General features: G+C 37.5%; 1 protein-coding gene across 5 annotated transcripts in view; it reads left to right on the top strand.

Annotated features, from left to right (window-relative positions):
* BICC1 (BicC family RNA binding protein 1) overlaps positions 1-19,664 on the top strand; it is a 268,196-nt gene that overhangs the window by 86,887 nt on the left and 161,645 nt on the right. For all 5 annotated transcript variants that reach the window (XM_045783141.2, XM_045783139.2, XM_045783138.2 and 2 more), the window contains exon 2: positions 10,830-10,876. In XM_045783141.2, coding sequence (XP_045639097.2) covers positions 10,830-10,876 — 47 coding nt within the window. The remainder of the gene's footprint in view (positions 1-10,829; positions 10,877-19,664) is intronic.

Here is a 19,664-nt window from a genome sequence, read left to right as displayed (position 1 = left end):
CAATGCATGAGCAGGCAATGTCTTCCCATTTCTTTGTGTCATCTTCAGTTTCTTTCATCAGTGTTTTACAGTTTTCAGAGTACAGGTCTTTCACTTCTTTGGTTCGGTTTATTCCTAGGTATCTTATTATTTTCTGTGCAATTGTGAATGGGATTGTTTTCTTGATTTCTTTTTCTGCGGTTTTATTATTAGTGTATACACAGTAACAGATTTCTGTACATTGATTTTGTGTCCTGTTATTTTACTGAATTTGTTTATCAGTTCTAGCAGGATTTGGTGGAGTCTTTCAGGCTTTCTATATATAGTATCATGTCATCTGCAAATAGTGAAAATTTTACTTCTTTCTTACTAATTTGGCTGCCTTTTATTTCTTTTTGTTTTCTGATTGCTGTGGCTAGGACTTCCAGTACTATGTTGAATAAAAATGGTGAGAGTGGACATCCTTGTCTTGTTCCTGACCTTAGGGGGAAAGCTCTCAGTTTTTCCCTTTGGAATATGGTGTTCCCTGTGGGTTTTTGATATACAGCCTTTATTATGTTGAGTTATGTTCCCTCTAAACTTACTTTGTTGAGGGCTTTTATCATGAATAGATGTTGTACTTTATCAAATGCTTTTTCTGCATCTATGGAAAGGATCATATGGTTCCTATCATTTCTCTGATTGATATGATATATGACGTTGATTGATTTGCAAATATTGAACCACCCTTGCAACCCAGGAATAAATCCCACTTGATCGTGGCGAATTATTTTTTTAATATATTGTTGGATTTGATTTGTTAGTTTTGGTGAGGATTTTTGCATATATGAACATCAGAGATATTGGATGGTAATTCTCTTGTTTTGTGGTGTCTTTATCTGGTTTTGGTATCAGAGTAATGCTGGCTTCATAGAGTGAATTTGCAAGTTTTTGCTCCTTTTCTGTTTTTTTGGAATAGTTTGGGAAGAATAGATATTAACTTTCCAAATGTTTGGTGGAATTTGGCTGTGAAGCCATCTGGTCCTGGACTTTTGTTTGTTGGGATTTTTTTTTTTTTTTTTTTTGGTTACTGATTCAGTTTCTTTGCTGGTTTTGGTCTGGTCAAATTTTCTATTTCTTCCTGTTTCAGTTTTGGTAGTTTATATGTTTCTAGGAATTTACCCATTTCTTTTAGGTTGTCCAATTTGTTGGCATATAGTTTTTCATAATGTTCTCTTAGGATTTTTTGTTTTTCTGTGGTGTTGGTTATTTCTCTGCTCTTATTTGTGATTTTATTTATTTGAGTCCTTTGTCTTTTGATAAGTCTGGCTAGAGGTTTATTAATTTTTTTGATTTTTTTTAAAAAAACTAGCTCCTGGTTTCATTGATCTCTTTTATTGTTTTTTAAGTTTCTATATCATGTATTTCTGCTTGTCTCTTTTTTTTTTTTTTTAAAGATTTTATTTGAGAGAGAGAGAGAGCATGAGCGAGGGGGAGAGGCAGAGGGAGAGGGAGAAGTAGACTCCCCGCTGAGCGGGGAGCCCGATGCTGGGCTTGAGTCCAGGACCCTAGAATTATGACCTGAGCTGAAGTCAGATGCTTAACCAATTGAGCCAGCCAGTGCCCCACCTGCTCTAGTCTTGGTTATTTCCTTCCTTTTGTTGGTTTTAGGCTTTGTTTGTTGTTCTTTCTTTAGGTGTAAGGTTGTTTGAGATTTTTGTTGTTTCTTGAGGTAGATCTGTATTGCTATAAACTTACCTCTTGGAACCACTTTTGCTGCATCCCAAAGGTTTTGAACCATTGTGTTTCATTTTCATTTGTCTCCATGTACTTTAAAATTATTTTCTTTTATTTCCTGATTGACTCATTCATTGGTTAGTAGCATGTTATTTAACTTCCATGTATTTGTGGTCTTTCCAGATTTTTCTTATGGTTGACTTCTATTTTCATAGCCTTTTGGTCAGAAAAGATGCGTGATATGACTTCAGTCTTTTTGCATTTGTTGAAGTTGGTTTTGTGGCCTAATATGTGATCTATTCTAGAGCATGCTACATATGCACTTGTAAAGATTGTGGATTCTGCTGTTTTAGGATGGAATATTCAGATATATCTGTTAAATCCATCTGGTCTGGTGTGTCATGCAAAGCCATTGTTTTCTTGATTTTCTGTTTAGATGATCTGTCTATTGATTTAAGTGGGGTGTTAAAGTCCCCTACTATTATTATAATATTATCAATTAGTTCTTTGATGTTTGTTATTGTTTTATTTGTTTGGGTGCGTCTATGTTGATGCATAAATATTACAGTTATTGTATTGATGGATTGTCCCCTTCATTATTATATAGTGTCCTTTTTTGTCTCCTGTTACAGGGTTTGTTTTAAAGTCTGTTTTGTCCAATATAAGTATCATTATTTTGGCTTTTTTCTGCCCTCTATTTGCACGATAAATATTTCTTCATTTCCTCACTTTCCATCTGCAGGTGTTAGGTCTAAAATGATTCTCTTGTAGGCAACGTATAGGTGGGTTTTGGTTTTTTTAATCCATTCTGTCATCCTCTGTCTTTTGGTTGGAGCGTTTAGTCCATTTACCATCAAAGTAGTTTTTGATAGATGTATGTTTATTGCCATTTTATTATTTGTTTTGTGGTTGTTTCTGAAGATTTTCTCTGATCCTTTCTTGTCTTTCTCTGTTTCCTGCTTTTCTGGTTTTGCTTAGTGATATATTTGGATTTCCTTCTCTTTGTTCTTTGCATATATATTAGTGATTTTCGATTTGTGGTTACCATTAGGTTGGTATATAACATGTTCTGCATAGAGCGGTCTATATGAAATTGATGGGCATTTCAGTTTGAACCATTCTTTACTCCTCTTCTGCCCATGTTTTAGGTATATGTTGTCATATTTTACATCCTTTTATGAGTTCCTTGACTGAATTTTTTTTTTTTTTACAGAAATACTCATTTTTACTGCTTTTGTGTTTTCTTTCTTCATACTGTCACATTTGGTCTTTCCATTTACAGGGTACCCTTTAGTATTTCTTGCAGTGTCAGGAACTCCTTTAGTTTTTGTCTGAAAAATTCTCTATCTGTACTATTCTGAGTGACAGCCTTGCTGGATAGAATATACTTGGCTGCAGATTTTTCCCATTCAGCACTTTCAATATATGATGCCGCTCCCTTCTGGCTTAGAAAGTTTCTGCCTTTTAGGTTTTCCTTGTAAATTACTGCCTTCTTTTGTTGCTTTTAAAATTTTTTCTTTATCATTATATTTCGCAATTTTATTTTATTTTATTTTATTTTATTTTTTTAAAAGATTTTATTAATTTATTTAACAGAGATAGAGACAGCCAGCGAGAGAGGGAACACAAGCAGGGGGAGTGGGAGAGGAAGAAGCAGGCTCATAGCGGAGGAGCCTGATGTGGGGCTCGATCCCATAACGCCGGGATCATGCCCTGAGCTGAAGGCAGATGCTTAACGACTGCGCCACCCAGGTGCCCCTATTTTGCAATTTTAATTACAATATATTTTGGTGTGGATCTACTTTTGTTGATTTTGTTGGGTGTTCTCTGTGCCTCCTGGATCTGGATATCTGTTTCCTTCCCCAGATTAGGGAAGTTTTCAGCTATTATCTCTTCAAATAAATTTTCTGCCCTCTTTTGCTCTCATTGTCTTCGAGGACTCCTATAATAAGAATATTATTACGTTTGATGGCGTCACTGAGTTCCTTATGTCGATTTTCCTTGTGTATAATTCTTTTTTCTCTGTTGTTCAGCTTGATTACTTTTCATTACTCTGTCTTCTAAGTCATTGATTTCTTCCTCTGCTTCTTCCAGCCTGCTGTTTTTTCTCTTTCTTCCTTCCTTCCTTCCTTTCTTTCTTTCTTTCTTTCTTTCTTTCTTTCTTTCTTTCTCTCTCTCTCTCTTCTTTCTTTCTTTCTTTCTTTCTTTCTTTCTTTCTTTCTTTCTTTCTTTCTTTCTTTCTTTCTCTTTTAAAAAATATTTTGTCAGAGAGAGGGAGTGCACATAGCAGGGGGAGCAGCATGCAAAGGGGGAGGGAGAAGCAGGCTCTCTGACGAGGAGGGAGCCCAACGTGGGGCTCAATCCCAGAACCCTGAGATCATGACCTGAGCCAAAGGCTGACGCTTAACCGACTGAGCCATGCAAGCCCCCCCCCCCAGCCTGCTGTTTATTCTATCAAGCATGTTTCAAATTTTGTTTATTGAGCCTTTTATCTCTTCTATTTTACTTCTTATCTCTGTGTTAAGGGTCTCACTCATGTCTTCCACTCTTTTCTCTAGTCTATTGATGATCATTACTTTAAATTCTTTATCAGGCATGTTAGTTATATCTGTTTCATTTAGATCTCTGGCTGTGGCTTAGTCTTGTTCTTCCATTTGGGACAAATTCCTCTGTCTTCTCATTTCGTCTAAGTTTCCATGCCTGCTTCTCTGTGTTAGAAAAGTCAACTATGTTTCCTGCTCTTCAAAGTAATGGTGTTATGAAAAAGAGGTTCTGTAGTGCCCTGCAGGGTTGTTCTCAAGGGCCTGATACTTGAGGGAGGGTCTCCAGTGTATGCTGCATGTACTCTTTGATGTGGCGTCTTCTCTACCTTTACTTGTGGAGTTTGTTCTGATGGTCTTCAGGTCAATTCCTGGAGTATTTAGGATGATTTGATAGTTATCTAGTTGTATGTCTGGGATGAGTCAATCCTAGGGACCTTCTACTCCACTATACCATCTTCCTCCAGTCTCTTCTGAACATGGGGATTTTTAACAGCAAAACAACAAAAACAACAAAAAACAGTATTTAAGAAGAGCATTAAACTGAAGAAGAAAATCATCCTCAAACTACCAACCACTATTTTAAGGAAAAAAATATTTTTGTCTGTTCTTGATTTTTCTCTACAGGCCTACATGCTTTTCTTGTTTTTGTTTTTTTAAATTTTTTTTAAAGCAGGTGAGTTTGATTTGTTCATTGTGGACTCTGAAAGCAGGTAGAGAGTTTTAGGAAAGATGAGGTCTGAAAATCCTCACACACACTGTGATACATAACTTTCAGAAGCCACTGTTCTTTACTGATTTTAAACCTGGAGTGTTTTTCAGTTTACTAGGTATTTGAATGACTTTGAGAATTGAAGGAACTTTAAAAATAGGCTTAATGACTACTATTCAATCAATTCTTAGAACTCTGCCACTCTAGAGTGTTAGATATGATTCATGAACATAAAAAGTTCTTTAGGAGTATATAATAACTGCATCTTCTGCATCTTTTTGTGTTTTCCTCTTTCAGCGAAATTGGCCCAATTGTCATGGAAGTTTTCTGAAAACGGTAATATACAGAATAAAACATCTCGCATAGCTCTTTTAGATATTGATTAAATTGATCTGATAAGTGAATGTTTTAAAATTTCAGTATTTTTGCAGGAGAATTAGCTACCTGAATGTTCACATTTATTTTTCAGGTGACCTTCACGAACAACAGCCTTCTTAGTTGCAAACGAGCTACAGTTGGGTTGTGTTAAGAAAAAGGGAGAAATGCCTTGAATCTTTATAGAGTTGAATTATTTCTCATTTATTTTTATATTGAACTGTTTTTTGTTTGTTTGTTTTGTTTTGTTTGGCTCAGATTCTGCAGGCTTGGGGAAAAACCCACTGCCTATCCAGACAGTGTTTAAAGATATTCCACACTGTGTTTTAAATATGAATACACAGTCCTTGTGTTTTTAGATTTGACTCCAGAAAGCATCAGATGTTATAATGGAAAAGCATTTTAGAGTGAAAGGGATATTTAAACAAGTTTCCATATGCCCTATGAAGAATTTAAAATTGAGCTTTCTTCCCCCCTTTAATTCAGTAATTAACTAGATTTGCCCTGTAGTTTGGGGAAGTATAATAGTTTACACCTGTTTCAACTTTTGCTGTTTTTATTGGCTATGGATTTTGCCGTCCCATATTTCTTGTGAAGCAAAAATATCAAATAAAATATGGCAAAGCGTTGAAGAAATTATAATAAACATAAAAATGAATCGTTCAGCTTAAAATATGAAATGCTTTACCTGCACAATCTGTGAAGCCATGTTTCAGTAGTACTGAAGTAATTTATTCCTGCAGTTCTGTGTCATGAAAATAAAGACAATTGCTTTCGTTGGCAAGAATAATCCAGGGTTTTTACAATCAAATGATTAAATTTTGGAACATCAGGCAGAAGTCATCTTCTAGAGACAGAAAAAGCTTGCTAAATCATTTTGTGTGTGTTCGTGATACTATGGGATAAAAAAGATGAGGGTGTATTGGTGTATGAGAATATGAAGACTCAGTGGAACTGTGACACCACAGAATATAGTCAGACTTCAGAGGTCAAAGAAGGCCACAACATCAGGATGGCGTGGCTCATTGCCCAGGCAGCATTTGCCCCTCCAGCCATAGTGAAAAGACAACCGTTGAGTCAAGATATTATCATATCTCATATTTTTTTCTTTTTTTAAATCCAACTCTTCAGTGGTCTTCCTCAAAGCATCCTTGTCTCTTCAGGCGTGGCAGAAGCTGCCCAAGTGTAATGTTGGCTTAAGGGTAAAATGTGTAGCTTTTTAGTACCTTGTCCTGAACGAGACTAGCTAAATTAAGTTTCTGTTAAGTTTAGTTTGGATGGAGTTGTGACCATGAAAAGATCTTCGGGAAGTTGTCACTAAAATCAAATTTTGATTTTGGCTCTATCTTACTAGTGGGTGGCTGTGAATATATGGGCCAAGACTGTAAGCTGAATGAGGTCAGGGCCTTGACAATTTTGACTGACCAGCACAGGACTTAAATATTCGTGGAATGAAAGTGAACTTCTTTTTGTTCTTTTCTGAATCTGTAAAATGAACTTATTAAATACCTAAGTTTATATTGAGAAGTAAATAATCTGCAAACCTCTTCCCCATGATCTCTCACTTCTTCAGAGGAGTTTATATTTTAATACTGAGGAATTTGGACTATTTGAGAATTAAGCTCTCAAATTTGAGCAGAGAAGATCCCGTGTTGGAGTGGCAGAGAGAATACTTTTGGTGTTATGTTGTTCTCCCTTAATTGGCTTCTGTGGCCTTGATAGCTTGCTTGCATGGGGTCAGTAAAAGTCCAGCAGGAGACCCAGCCACCTGGAAATGAGATAGTTACTGTAGAGTGCCCATGATGTGGACTTACCACGGTTTGTGCCTGAGACAACGATCTCACTAAGTATCTGGTCAGAGTCTTTCACTAGGGTACTTGGGCTTAAGGAATGGACACTACTCAGGATTTAGGAGGAAATCAGGCTCAGATGTGGAGTTTCTTATATGCAAATACTTGGAATGAAAAAGGCCAAAGAACTTTGGCGTGAGCATTTTTGGTGCCAGTGAGTATCCCTGCCTCCTCTTTCCCTTGAACTGCTAAGGTTGCTAAAGGTGCAGGTTTCTTTTAAATTTTAGATGTTTTTCTGGAACATAGTTAATTATAATTTGAGTCTAAGGAAAATCCTCTCCCCCTTTTTTTATTCATCCAGGGATTGAAAGGCCACTCTGTGAAGTCTGTTTAGCTGGACTTGGAATGAAGGGGCATTTCAAGGTTCTGACATATTGAGTTTATCATGAGAAAAATGTGTCCTAAAGGAAATGTCTGTAATAAAATGTAATTGTATTATGAAATTTAAAAAGATGAATTCTACGTTGTGAAGGAGTTCCATGTGGGTGAAAGGCATCTTGATAGGTCTGTCTTGCTTGATAGTCCTTTAAAAATATCTTCGATTCTAAATTTCTTTAGAATCTAAAGATTCTAAAATATCTTTGATTATAAAGTTTCCTCAGTGTCACTAGAAGTTTTTCACATCTTTGTGCCATGCTATGCAATTTTGATCGCCAAGTGATTTTGTCATTGAGTAGGGCCCTTTCAAACTATTTTTTGCTTTAGAGATAAAGAGAAAGCCCACGAGGTGGCTGAGTTTGAAGTGCCCCCAAGGCACTTATTAGGTTTGTGTCATTAAACCTTTTGTCTTGCCTAGGTAGCCCCTCTAGCTAGGATCACCCACATTTTCCAGTTTATTTAGAAAGTATAAGCTTTGTTTTTTTGGTCAAATTTGCTTTTTATGTTTTTTTTTTTTTAATTTTTAAAAATTTATTTTTATTTTTTAAGTAGTCTCCATGCCCAGTGTGGAACCCAGTGCAGGGCCTGAACTCACAATCCCAAGATCAAGACCTGAGCTGAGATCAAGAGCCAGGTGTTCAACTGACTGAGCCACCCAGACGCCCCTGCTTTTTATGTTCTTTTTTTAAAAAGTTTTAATATTGACATATTTCCAAATTAGAGAGTGAAAATCATAATTTGTGGAGTTAACTTCCAGGAACCTGTTTGTGGAAATGTGTGATTCAAAGGCTCATATGTCTTTGCTCGGTTTCTGTGCTGAGTTCATGCTGTTGGAGGTATGGTATTTGTGCGGAAAGTAAAGTTTAAAATGATATTAGCATTATTTGCATGTTTTGTTTTTGCTGCTGTAATAAATTACAAGTTTTATGGTTAACAACATAAGTTTATTCATATAGTTCCAGCGTTCAAAAGGATGGATTTCACTGGCATATATCAAGGTGTTGGCACGGCCATGCTCCCTCCAGAGGCTCCAGGGGAGAATCCATTTCCTTGCCTTTCCCAGCTTCTAGAGGCCACTTATGTTCCTTAGCTCGTGGCACCCTTTGGCCATCTTCCAAGCCAGCAGTGTAGCATCTCTAATATATTTCTCCACTGACCTCTCCATTCTTTGGTAAATGTCTTGCTCTCCCTCTGTTTCTATTGTCACATCACTTTCTTGGATTCTTACCTTCCTGCTTCCCTCTTACAAGGACCTTGTGATGACCTTGGGCCCACCTGGGTAATTCAGGATCATCTCCCTATCTCAGGACCTTTAATTTAATCACACCTGCAAAATCCCTTTTGCCACATAAAATAACATATTTATAGGTTCCAGGAGTTAGGACATGAATGTCTTTGAGGGGCTGTTGTTTAGCCTGCCATTAGAATAGTGTTTTAAAGTTTTTGTTTCTTTTTAGTTCTTGTTTTCTTTCGTTCTTTTTTTTTTTAAGATATTATTTTTTTTTGAGAGAGAGAGAGAGCGCTTGAGAGAGAGCATGAGAATGGGGAGAGGGAGAGGGAAAAGCAGGCTCCCTACTGAGTAGGGAGCCCAATGCAGGACGATCCCAGGACCCTGAGATCATGACCTGAGCTGAAGGCAGATGCTTAACTGCCTGAGTCACCTAGTGCCCCTAGCTCTTGTTTTCATACATTTCCTCAAACTGTCTTTGGAAATCACAGAAAATGTACTCTGTATTCTGTTTTTTGGATGAAAACATGTTGATAAAAACACAAATTTTTACAAGATTCTAGAAGGTGTCTTATATTTAACTGTGAAATTAAAGTTGGTGAAAAAATTTAAATTTTAATACTTGCTATTTCTTTGAGGGAATTTCTTGGAGTTTTGAGTCTTCTTACCTAACAGAATGACCTGCCACATTTCTTGGGTCATTAATAATTTTCTTAAATTGAGGTATAGTTGACACAGAAGAGTCTTTAATAATTTTAATAAGTGTCCTGGACACACATACGCATATGCATGTACACACAGTGTCCCTCGGCAGTATTGACCAATAGTGTTTGGGGTACCATGGTCTTTCAGATTTCATTGTCCAGGAGTTCTTGCTCCAGCTCATTTCCTTGTCTTGGCCTGGGGGTGGCTTCTCCAGTTAACCAGTGTTCCACCCTTCACCTGAATTTGAAACCTGTTTGGTGTTTGCTTCCCCCCCCCTTTTTTTTTTTGAGAGAGAAAGACAGCATGAGTTGGGGTGGGTGTCAGGGAGGAGGAGGGGAAGGGCGGGGAGAGAGAGGATCTTAAGCAGGCTGCATGCCCAGTGCAGAGCCCAACACCAGGCTCAATCTCACGACTCTAATATCATGACTTGAGCAAAATCAAGAGTCAGGTGCTTAACTGACTGAGCCACCCAGGCGCCCCTGGTGTTTGCCTTCTGAAAGATGCAGTTTGAGGCTTTTGCAAGCCAGATGCTATTGGCTCTTTGTCCCCTCTCTCCTTTTAGTCAAATTGCTTACTCCTCTCCACATATTAAAAAGAAGGTTCACAGAGTTGTAAGACTTTTGAATGTAGAGACCCAGAGACCTGGGTTTCTCCTGTATTACAGGCTGCCGTTTAGATATAAAAATGATTGTTCAAATGTAATGACTTTCTAATTAATCTCACATGAAGTTTTATTGTTGTCTGTGACCCTCACTATTACTATTTCATCCTCATGTGGTTTTGTCTCTCTCTTATAAATGTGAATTAAGGAGTGAATTAAAGTGGTATGATGGCAGCTGAAACCCAAGTAGATGATATAGTCATTGCAAAGCACAGAACAAAGAGCTAAGAGTGTAGGCCTTGTGGGATGAGCCGCCGGTTGAAAAGGCAACCTCATGCCTGGGACTGGTTGCAGATAGGAAGTGCTTCGAGCACCATAGGTGATGATATTGGTAGTTGCATTTGTTCATGTCGTTCCTGAATTATGAAAGGATGAGATTACTTTCATCTGTGTGTGAAAAGAGAGACCTGAGTCTTTCAGACAAAAAAAAAGTGAAATCATCTAAAGATGTACATTTGATTGAATTAATGTTTGTAGTTTTGTTGGTGTTTTTTTTTTTTTTTTTTCTTTTTTTTTGTGACTTTGCATCAGACGAGGCCTGTTCAGGCAGGCACTGAGCTTTGGGAGAGCAAGAATGACATCTTGCTTATTACTTTTTTATTCTCATACTTGATACTTGAGAGGTTTTTGAATACATAGGTTGAAAAAAAGAAACTATTTTAAATGTATACATTTTTATTTGCAGCTGCTGCCGAAGGAAAAGGCAAAAGTGGGGAAGACTTTTTTCAGAAGGTAAGTTGCTTCATACTCCTGCCTTCGTGATAATTGAGGAGAAATCAGTGTGTCTCAGTGGTTACACTCGAGGCCCCTGAAAGCTCCTCTTCCATATGAAGGGGAATAGGTTTTGAAGAGACAGCTGGAGATGCTCAGGGCAGAAGGGTGAGATGCTGTTTGGGAAGTAACCGTTCTAACTTCTTGCTCCTCCTGAGCAACTCTAATGACATTTTTGCTTGGAGGCAAAGAGGTAATAAAGGCTGCCTCAGGTGTGCTCTCCTGATTATCTTCTTTCACTGCTACCCCCTGTTGCTTCTTTCCCCACATACATGCCTGACCTGGGACTGGAGGGCAATCCTTCCCAGCTTTCCTCATTTCCGGTAAGCGTGACGGTGGGTGGGGTAATATAATCGATGACAGATGCACCTTTAGATCTGCTTGCTCACGATTGGTGACCATGGCCAGCGTGTCCCTGACTGTCCTCTGAGAGTTCTGAACTTCACTGAAGCCAGTCTGGCTAGCCTTATATAGCAAAGGGAAATAGGAGTGGACCTGATTGAAAAATGAATATGAGAAACTATGATTAGCGACTGATTGTTTCTAGTCAGCTCTATTTTAAAATAAGTGTTTTGTGTAAGGGAAGATGCCTGTCCTTTCCAAGAAATTGACTCAAGTTCATGTTCTTCTTTCATTTATTTGGACTTACTATATTTGTGTCTTTGTTGTTGGGATCCAGAAAGCATGTGTGCAGCAGTAAATATACCGATGTCCTGGAGTGAAATAAAGCAGCAACTATAGACGAGGTTAAATAATGCTGTAGAGGGTCGTCAGCCTTTGGAAACCACCTGTGTGTAACCAGGTGTGGCCCTTACAGCCTCTGGATTTTCTTGCTCTGTGTCATCTACAGTTTTTCTTTTTTGTCAGTGTCATCATTTTCTGGATTCTCTGCCAAGAATATGGAAGCAAATATCTTCAGCCGATACTTGTATTGCCATTTCTTCATTCTGAAAGTATTCGTTTACCACCTACTGTATTCCACACACTAGTGAGACTAAAATGAGCAAGGCATGGTCCTTGGCCTGAAAGAATTAGCCTGGTGTCCGACAGTAAAGTCATAAAAATAGCAGGAGAGTGTGGGGCCATAGAGGGTTAAGCACTTGACTGGGGCTTGAGGAGATAAGAAAGGACTTATTGAGTACTTAAGAGTAGTAGTTCAGTGAAGAGGTAGGCTTCAGTCTGGGAGGGCATTCTGGGCAAAGAAAATGTAAGATGGCTAAATGGGTTTGGAAGTATTCCTGTGACATTCACACTCAGACATTTGGCTTGCACACATGACATCTGCAGGGTTCATGGTTCATGGTGAGATATAATATCTTATGAAGTATCTTATTTGTATGGGCGGGCTTTCCTAAAGGGACTTAAATTTTAAAAATTTAAAAATGCTATGCTGGGCAAATTGAATGTGTCAGACCACAGCTTTCCACCCCCTCTTTAGGCTCATCTGTTGATGTTTCTGTACTATTCCTGAAACCCCTTACTTGGCATTATCTCATAATGGTTAATATCCAACTTACCATTACCTGGACATGTCAGAATCCGCTGCCTCTATCTAAGGCAGGCTTGCCATGAGGGAAGAAAAGAAAAGACAACTAGCAGAAATCACAGATCTACCTTGGGTTGGCCGTGAAGATACAGATAGATACAACCTGTGGAAGGATTTTACTTCATTGTTCTCTAACTTGTGGATAGATGTAAAAAGCAGATTGTTCAGCTTTGTGTGACTGAGACGTTTGAAAAACTGAATCAAAACATGGCGTATGTGGTCATAAAGGGCCTTCATTCTTAGAAGATTTGCTAATATTTATCACCCTTTGTGGAGCCATATATACATTCCAACAGTTTAAATAGAAACACATGTTTGAATGCAGGAACATATGTGCGTCCAACAAACCATGAGTTGGAATCATAGATTCCATTCTTGGTCACAGGTTAGGGAAGTCCCTGAAAAACTAAATGGGAATAGTTTTCATCTTTTTAATTTCTTCTTTAGTTCAGTAGAGCGTCTTCCTGATAAGTGTCCATACAGGATTTGGAAAGAAACCTGTGACTTAATAAAAGGCCAACATTCCAAATCTAGAAGAGTAATTTTCAGTGTTTTGACCAGACAGGAGTAGACATTAGAGTTCATCTGTAGTAGAATGAAGTAATGGAGAAGTATTGAATTGTTCTCCAGGAACTTTCTTCTATTTTCACACATTTTCCAGTTTCACATAATGACATTTTGGGAAGCATTTAAGAACAGGAAATAGGCCACATTGCTAGTCATTAACATCTATGAGAAAATAATTTTCTTTTCTTAGAGTTAGGCAATATGAAGGCTCTATCTGAGCCTTATTATTGGAATATGTCTTGGTTTTGACTTTAGGTGTGTATCACAAACCAAAATTAAAACCTCTCTGGAGTTGACTTTAAAATTTGATCGCCCTTATTATTTTATAACATCTAAGCTTTGTACTGGCTTTCCCTAGAGAGGACATTGGAGGAGGAGCATGAGACTTTTATATGTTTGTTTTTTGTACCATTAAAATGTATGTAAAATCATAATAAATGCTTATACTAAATTTAATTTTTCTCACAAAAAATTTTGAAATTAAAAGATAAATCTTTAAGAATAAAAAAGCTTTTAAGAATTAGATTTGGTAGATTCTCACAAAGGGTTTAACTTGTAATTTAACAACTACTAAGGTTATCAGAATACATCGTTCCAGATTTGGAGCTGTAATAGTAGTTGTGTCTTTTACACTTAAACTTCTCCTACAGGGTCACATTTCAGTAAATGTGATTTATTTATTTATTATCACAATAAATGTGATCAGACATTTACCTGGTTTTCTACATACTATTTTATTGCATGTGTTTGAAATGTTTTATTTCCCCTGGTACTCTATTAGAGCAAAAGGCTAACCTGTTATAGCAAAGAAACCCAATGATTTGGTGGCTTAAAGAACAGTTATTTCTTTTACTTTCTTTTACTTTTACTTTCTTGTAACATTGTAAGGAGAATATTCTCCATTGGTGGGTGGCTCTGTCCTGTGCTGTTAGTTAAAGACCCAGATTCCTTCTAAGAAGTAGCTCTGCTACTCCTGACGGAATGGACCTCATCTTTGTGGTTGATTTGGGTGAACACCGTGTCTAAATGTGAGCTGGTAAGAAACAGGAGAGCACGGGGGAAGTATGCCCCAGTGTTAAGGCCTAGGCCTGGAGGCATACGTCACTGCTCATATTCGACTGGAGAAAACTTAATGATGTAGCCTTACCTAACTGGGGAGAGGGGAGGAGGAGTGTGTGAAAGGAGGATTGATTTTTGCAAGCACTATCTACCAAAAAGGCAGATAGTTATGAAAAATGGGCCTGGCCAGTGTCGTGTCTTCCTGGGGTATGCTTTGAAACCTTTTGTGTTAGTTTGTTAGACCTGCCGTAACAGTGTACCACAAACTGGGCGGCAATGGAGATTGACTCTCTCACAGTTCTGGAGGTGGGAGTCCAAGAGCAAGGTGTCAGCAGGGCCAGTTCCTTCTGCATTCTGTGGGGCAGAATCTGTTCCATTCCTCTCTCCGAGCTTTTGGTGGTTTGCTTACCATCTTTGGTGCTCCTTGGCTTGTAGAAGTGTCATCCCTATCACTGCCTTTGTCTTCACACGCATCCTCCTTGTGTGTGTGTCTCTACCCAAATTTTCTCTTTTTATAAGGACACTGGTCATATTGGATTAGGGCTCATCCTAGTGATCTCATCTTACTAATTACAGCTGCAATGACCCTATTTCCAAATAAGGTCACATTCTGAGGTACTGGGAATTAGGATTTCAACATGGGAATTTTTGTGGGACACAATTCAACCTATAAACACTTGTTAATGGAGGAAATCATTCTGTAGGCAAATTCAGTATAATTAGAAAATTTTCTTAAAACTGTGAATGTTATTTATCACACATTAATCTATACATTTTAAGTGCCTAGTCATTTATACTACATTTGTTTTTTTCTTTATTACAAGTCATTTCTAAATTGTCTAGAATAAATATATAATTAACACAGAAGAAAGAGAAAAAAAATGTAATCTGTCATCCCATCTTTGAAAGAGAACTATATATATACCCTTAGCCTTTTTTTCTGTGTATATTAAAAATGCATATAAAGTACTTTTTAAATATTCTCTGATTGGCTGATAGAATCATAAATCAGACTGTTTGCATTGGATAAATTCCAAATGTTTTTCTGTATGAATGCTTTGCAAGATCTCCAGTGATTGTACTTTTTATTCTTTGGCTCTAACTGTACTTACAAAAGAGAGGGAATGGATACAACTTTATCAATTCTCTCTAGCTTCTTGTCCACTTCTCATGGCAACTTCAATTGAAACACATGGAAATGATCTGTTAGGATTTTTACAGTTCTTTGGGCAGTTGTTCATGGCTTACTCACTGTCTGTCCTGTTTCCTTTTAATCAGTTCTTTTTTTTTCTTTTGAAATGACTATGGCCAGATCAGAGGGGAAAATGTGTTACAGTATATTAGGTGGGATGAGTATAGTGATTGTGCTACAAATGTGACTCATCAAAGCACAGCACTTTATTTAGGAATCCTGAATCCCAATGGCTGAAGAAGACAAAATTCAGTCAGTATCATAATTGATGAAAGCTAGGTTTTCCATTGCATCAGGTTATATACATTATTTCTCCCCAAAGCACACATCACACATTTAGGGAGTTTATCGTCTTAAAATGCGTCAGTTTGGAAAATTGACCCATAAACTATGGCTTTTCATGAGAGCTAACAGTAAGACTAACATAAATAAATAAGATACTGTTTGGTGGCCTATGTGGTGTATTTTTAGTACCCTCAAACTCATCCTTTTAAGGCAAACAGATTACTTTTGTCATTTTAAGACTGGAAAGTAGCAAGTGTTGTCTTCTGGGGAAAATTGTGGAAGGAGTATTTGTTTCCCTCTGCACCACAAAATGAGTGTTTCAGGTGATCTTAGATGGGGACTTCTTTAATCTTTTTATGGGGGCAAGGGCCAAGGCAGAAATTATAGAATTGCTTCTACTTTTTCCACTGGTCATTTTTTGTATGTGTTGAATAGATAAATATTCCTCTGGTAGTAGAAATAAGTTTTGGTTTAATTATTTAAAAATGAATTCAATTAACTATAGCCCATGATATACTTTCTCTAACACTGAGACTTCATGCTTCAACATTTTAAAGTATCCTAATTTTATTTAAATAGAATTTAAAGTTTAAGCTTACTGTTTGTTTTAATAGGTAATGTATTCATGTGGTTCACAATTCAAACATTACAAAAAGGTGTATATACAGTGAAAAGTATTTGGTGTCACAGTTCTGAAGATGTGTGGAGAAGGCTATGCAGCATTTCAGTGTTGATTCTAATCTTACACAAAGGTGATCAGCAGTGGATGTCACCACTAATGGGCAGTTAAGTCTTGAAGCTAACCTTCAGAGATGCTGAGTTCTTATTCCTGATTATAACACTATGGCCCTGAGAGTAAGTTTCAGTGAGAGAATTTGTTGTCATGGTTCTCTCCTATTCCTGGCGAAATAGGGATGACTGACCATGTATAAGACTTAGAAAAATAGAACGACCCTTCCAAAATAGGTTGTCTGATCTTTTTGAAAGTTGTTAAAGGTAAGAATTGATCCTATGTTTTTTGTTTTTTAAAGATTTTATTTATTTATTTGAGAGAGGGAGAGTATGAGAGAGAGAGAGTGAGGAGGGGGAAGGGGCAGAGGGAGAGGGACAAGCAGAGTCCCTACTGAGGAGGGAGCCCTATTTGGTACTCAATCCCAGGATACTGGGATCATGACCTGCGCTAGAGGCAGATGCTTAACCAACTGAGCCACTCAGGTGTCCTGATCCAGTGTTTTTAAAAGATTTATTTATTTATTCGAGAGAGAGAGAGATTATGAGAGCAAGAGAGAGAGAGTGGGGGGAGGGACAGAGGGAAAAGGAGAGAATCCTCAAGCTGACTCCCTTCTGAGTGCAGACCCAGATGTGGGGCTCGATCCCAGGACCATGAGGTCATGAGCTGAGCTGAAATCAAGAGTCGGATGCTCAACTGACTGAGCCACCCAGCCGCCCCTTGATCTTATTTTTATGCCTTGTAATTTGCTATTATCTAGCAGGTAAGTGTGAGAAAAGATTAAGAAAAAGACCATCCAAGTAACTTGTTCATCATCCATTCTCTGGTATTCTGAGTTCTGTCTTGGTGTTTGAGCTGACATGAGAACCCTGGGTGTTGGGCCCATGTTTGTAACAGGCTGTATAATCAGCTGTAGAGTTCTATTGTCATGTTCTATTTTGGCTTTATTTCTGGCAGCCATTCCACAAACTGCTTTATGAAAACCCATTTTGTCCTTTATTCCTCTCTCTGCAGACATGGAGTAGGGGATGTCATTAAGATTCCTGTAAAGCGTATCTTGATGGTAGTCAGTATACCCTAATTACTACTATGATTTTTTTTAAAGTGAATAATAATCTTAAATCAGCATCTGGTGAAGTTTAGTTTTTCCCGGTTAAAATATTCTCTCTTCTTCAAACCAAACTCAAAGCATTGGTACATGTGGAAAATCAAACTAAATTCACGAAAATAGGGTTTTTAAGAAGGGTTACTAGGCAGGACTCTGGATTAAATAGTGACGTGCAGTGCACTTGGGATAGAATGATAATTGAAAGTTCCAGTTAAGTGATTTATTGGTCTTAGTTTAAAATGGCTTTTATGTTATTTTGTAAAAATGCTCTCCCTGAATGAATTAAAGTCCTTAATTACCATAGTTGTCAACATTTTTCTTAATTGAAAAATATTGAGATACAAACTTCTTTATTTATGGTTGACATTAAGATTTCAGAACAGTTTTCATATTACACAAACAAGTATTGCACTAATAACAATATGCAAATATAAACATATTTTTGGGGATTAGAAGCAATTTTTCAAGATACTGGCATTAACTACTTCTGAGGAAGGATTAAGTTTGATTAGTTCTAATCAGAGGAGCCTTGCAATTGCTTTGGTAGTCTGTATATGTGTGTATATTTAATTATGTCCTTTGATTATCATATGATTCAAATCGTTTTTATGTCCAAGACAGATAAATTCAGTCTTGTATGTACATAGAATGTCATCAGAGAGGTGTCTGAAGATCATTGTAAAAGGATGTTCATGTGGTAATATGTATAATAATTAAAATTAATTAAAAGTAACAAGTGTTTAATGTAATGAAATATGCTGTATCCAAACTTTATATTATTAATAGGCATTGAAAATCATGCTTTTTTGGTAAATAATGAATTGAGACAATGATTATCATATAAATGCAAAAATCAGGATGGAAGGTATAAAAACAGCTTGTCTCAAATTTTCTTACATATATTTATGCCTTGAAAAATGGGCAGGAGTTATGCCAAATGATAGCAGTGATTGTCTTGGCTGTGGGATTATGGTTCATTTTTATTCTTTCTCTGTACTTTCCTATAGTGGGCATGTAATACTTTTAAAACCAAGATTAACAACCACTACCATGTCATGGAGAAAAGCAGATCATCACGGGTAATAGTGAGGTTGCTCACAGATGCATGAATTGTTGTTAATTTATAGCATATACAAAATTTTGTTGAAAGGCGTCTGAGAGGTCACCTGGTTCTGCTTCCCATCAAGTACTGAAGTTCCTTCTGTATCACAACAGTTGTAAACACAGAGTAGATCTCAGGTATACACAAGGCAGATCATTTTTTAGTCAGTGCTAATTTTTTAGAAAGGCCCTTCCCATTTGCCCTTGTTTTGCCATTTAGAGGTCTAAAAATTTTTGAAGATGGCTTTTACAACATCTCTATGTCTTCTTTTCTTTAGACTAAAGATACTTGGTTTCTGATTTATCATATGACTTAATTTTCAGACCTCTCACCATTCTGTTCATTTTCAAGGTCAGCACCCCATCTTAAATGTGGCAACAATATCTGGGTACAATATTTTGTCTGTACGGTTATACTGAGGCCATAATATCTGTGATATTGGTGTGATTCAGAAGTAGCTAAAGGTTACATAACCTTTACGTACTGTGCATTGGTACAGACATGAAGAATTGGCATTTCTTCCCATTCTTCACCCAACCGAAGAAGGCTGGCCCCAATTCATCGCTAGGTACATAACATAAAATGATGATACTTGATGTCAGATTGGAAGGTCAAGGCCCACTTAGATATAGCTCACATGCTCTGTCTCTCACTCTAAGCTCTTTATTTTATTTTATTATTATTATTTTTAAAGATTTTATTTATTTATTCGACAGAGAGAGACAGCCAGCGAGAGAGGGAACACAAGCAGGGAGAGTGGGAGAGGAAGAAGCAGGCTCCCAGCGGAGGAGCCTGATGTGGGGCTCGATCCCATAATGCTGGGATCATGCCCTGAGCCGAAGGCAGATGCCCAACGACTGAGCCACCCAGGCGCCCCTCACTCTAAGCTCTTAACCTGACATTTGGCTTGGAGACAATGTCGCCATTATGATGGCCAGCATATGAAAGTGTAGAAAGTGTTGCCCTGAAAGATTTCACCTGGCTCTGTGACTCACTAGTTAAAACTCCTGTGTGATTTTCTTTCTTCATTATGGACTCCATAAAGTTATCTAGGGTAAAAGGCTCAGCTGAAGGATTAAAGTCCATAAAATGATGGGGTCAGTGTAGTGCCATTTAGTGTGACTCAAGTGAATGCTATGACATTTAGTAAAGAGCTTAAG

The sequence above is a fragment of the Ursus americanus genome, chromosome 6, assembly GCF_024610735.1.
Source record: "Ursus americanus isolate L20-20 chromosome 6, mUrsAme1.1.p, whole genome shotgun sequence".
Classification (NCBI taxonomy): Eukaryota; Metazoa; Chordata; class Mammalia; order Carnivora; family Ursidae; genus Ursus; species Ursus americanus.
The sequence above is the reverse complement of the archived record's forward strand: the minus strand, read 5'-3'. Positions and strand labels throughout refer to the sequence as shown.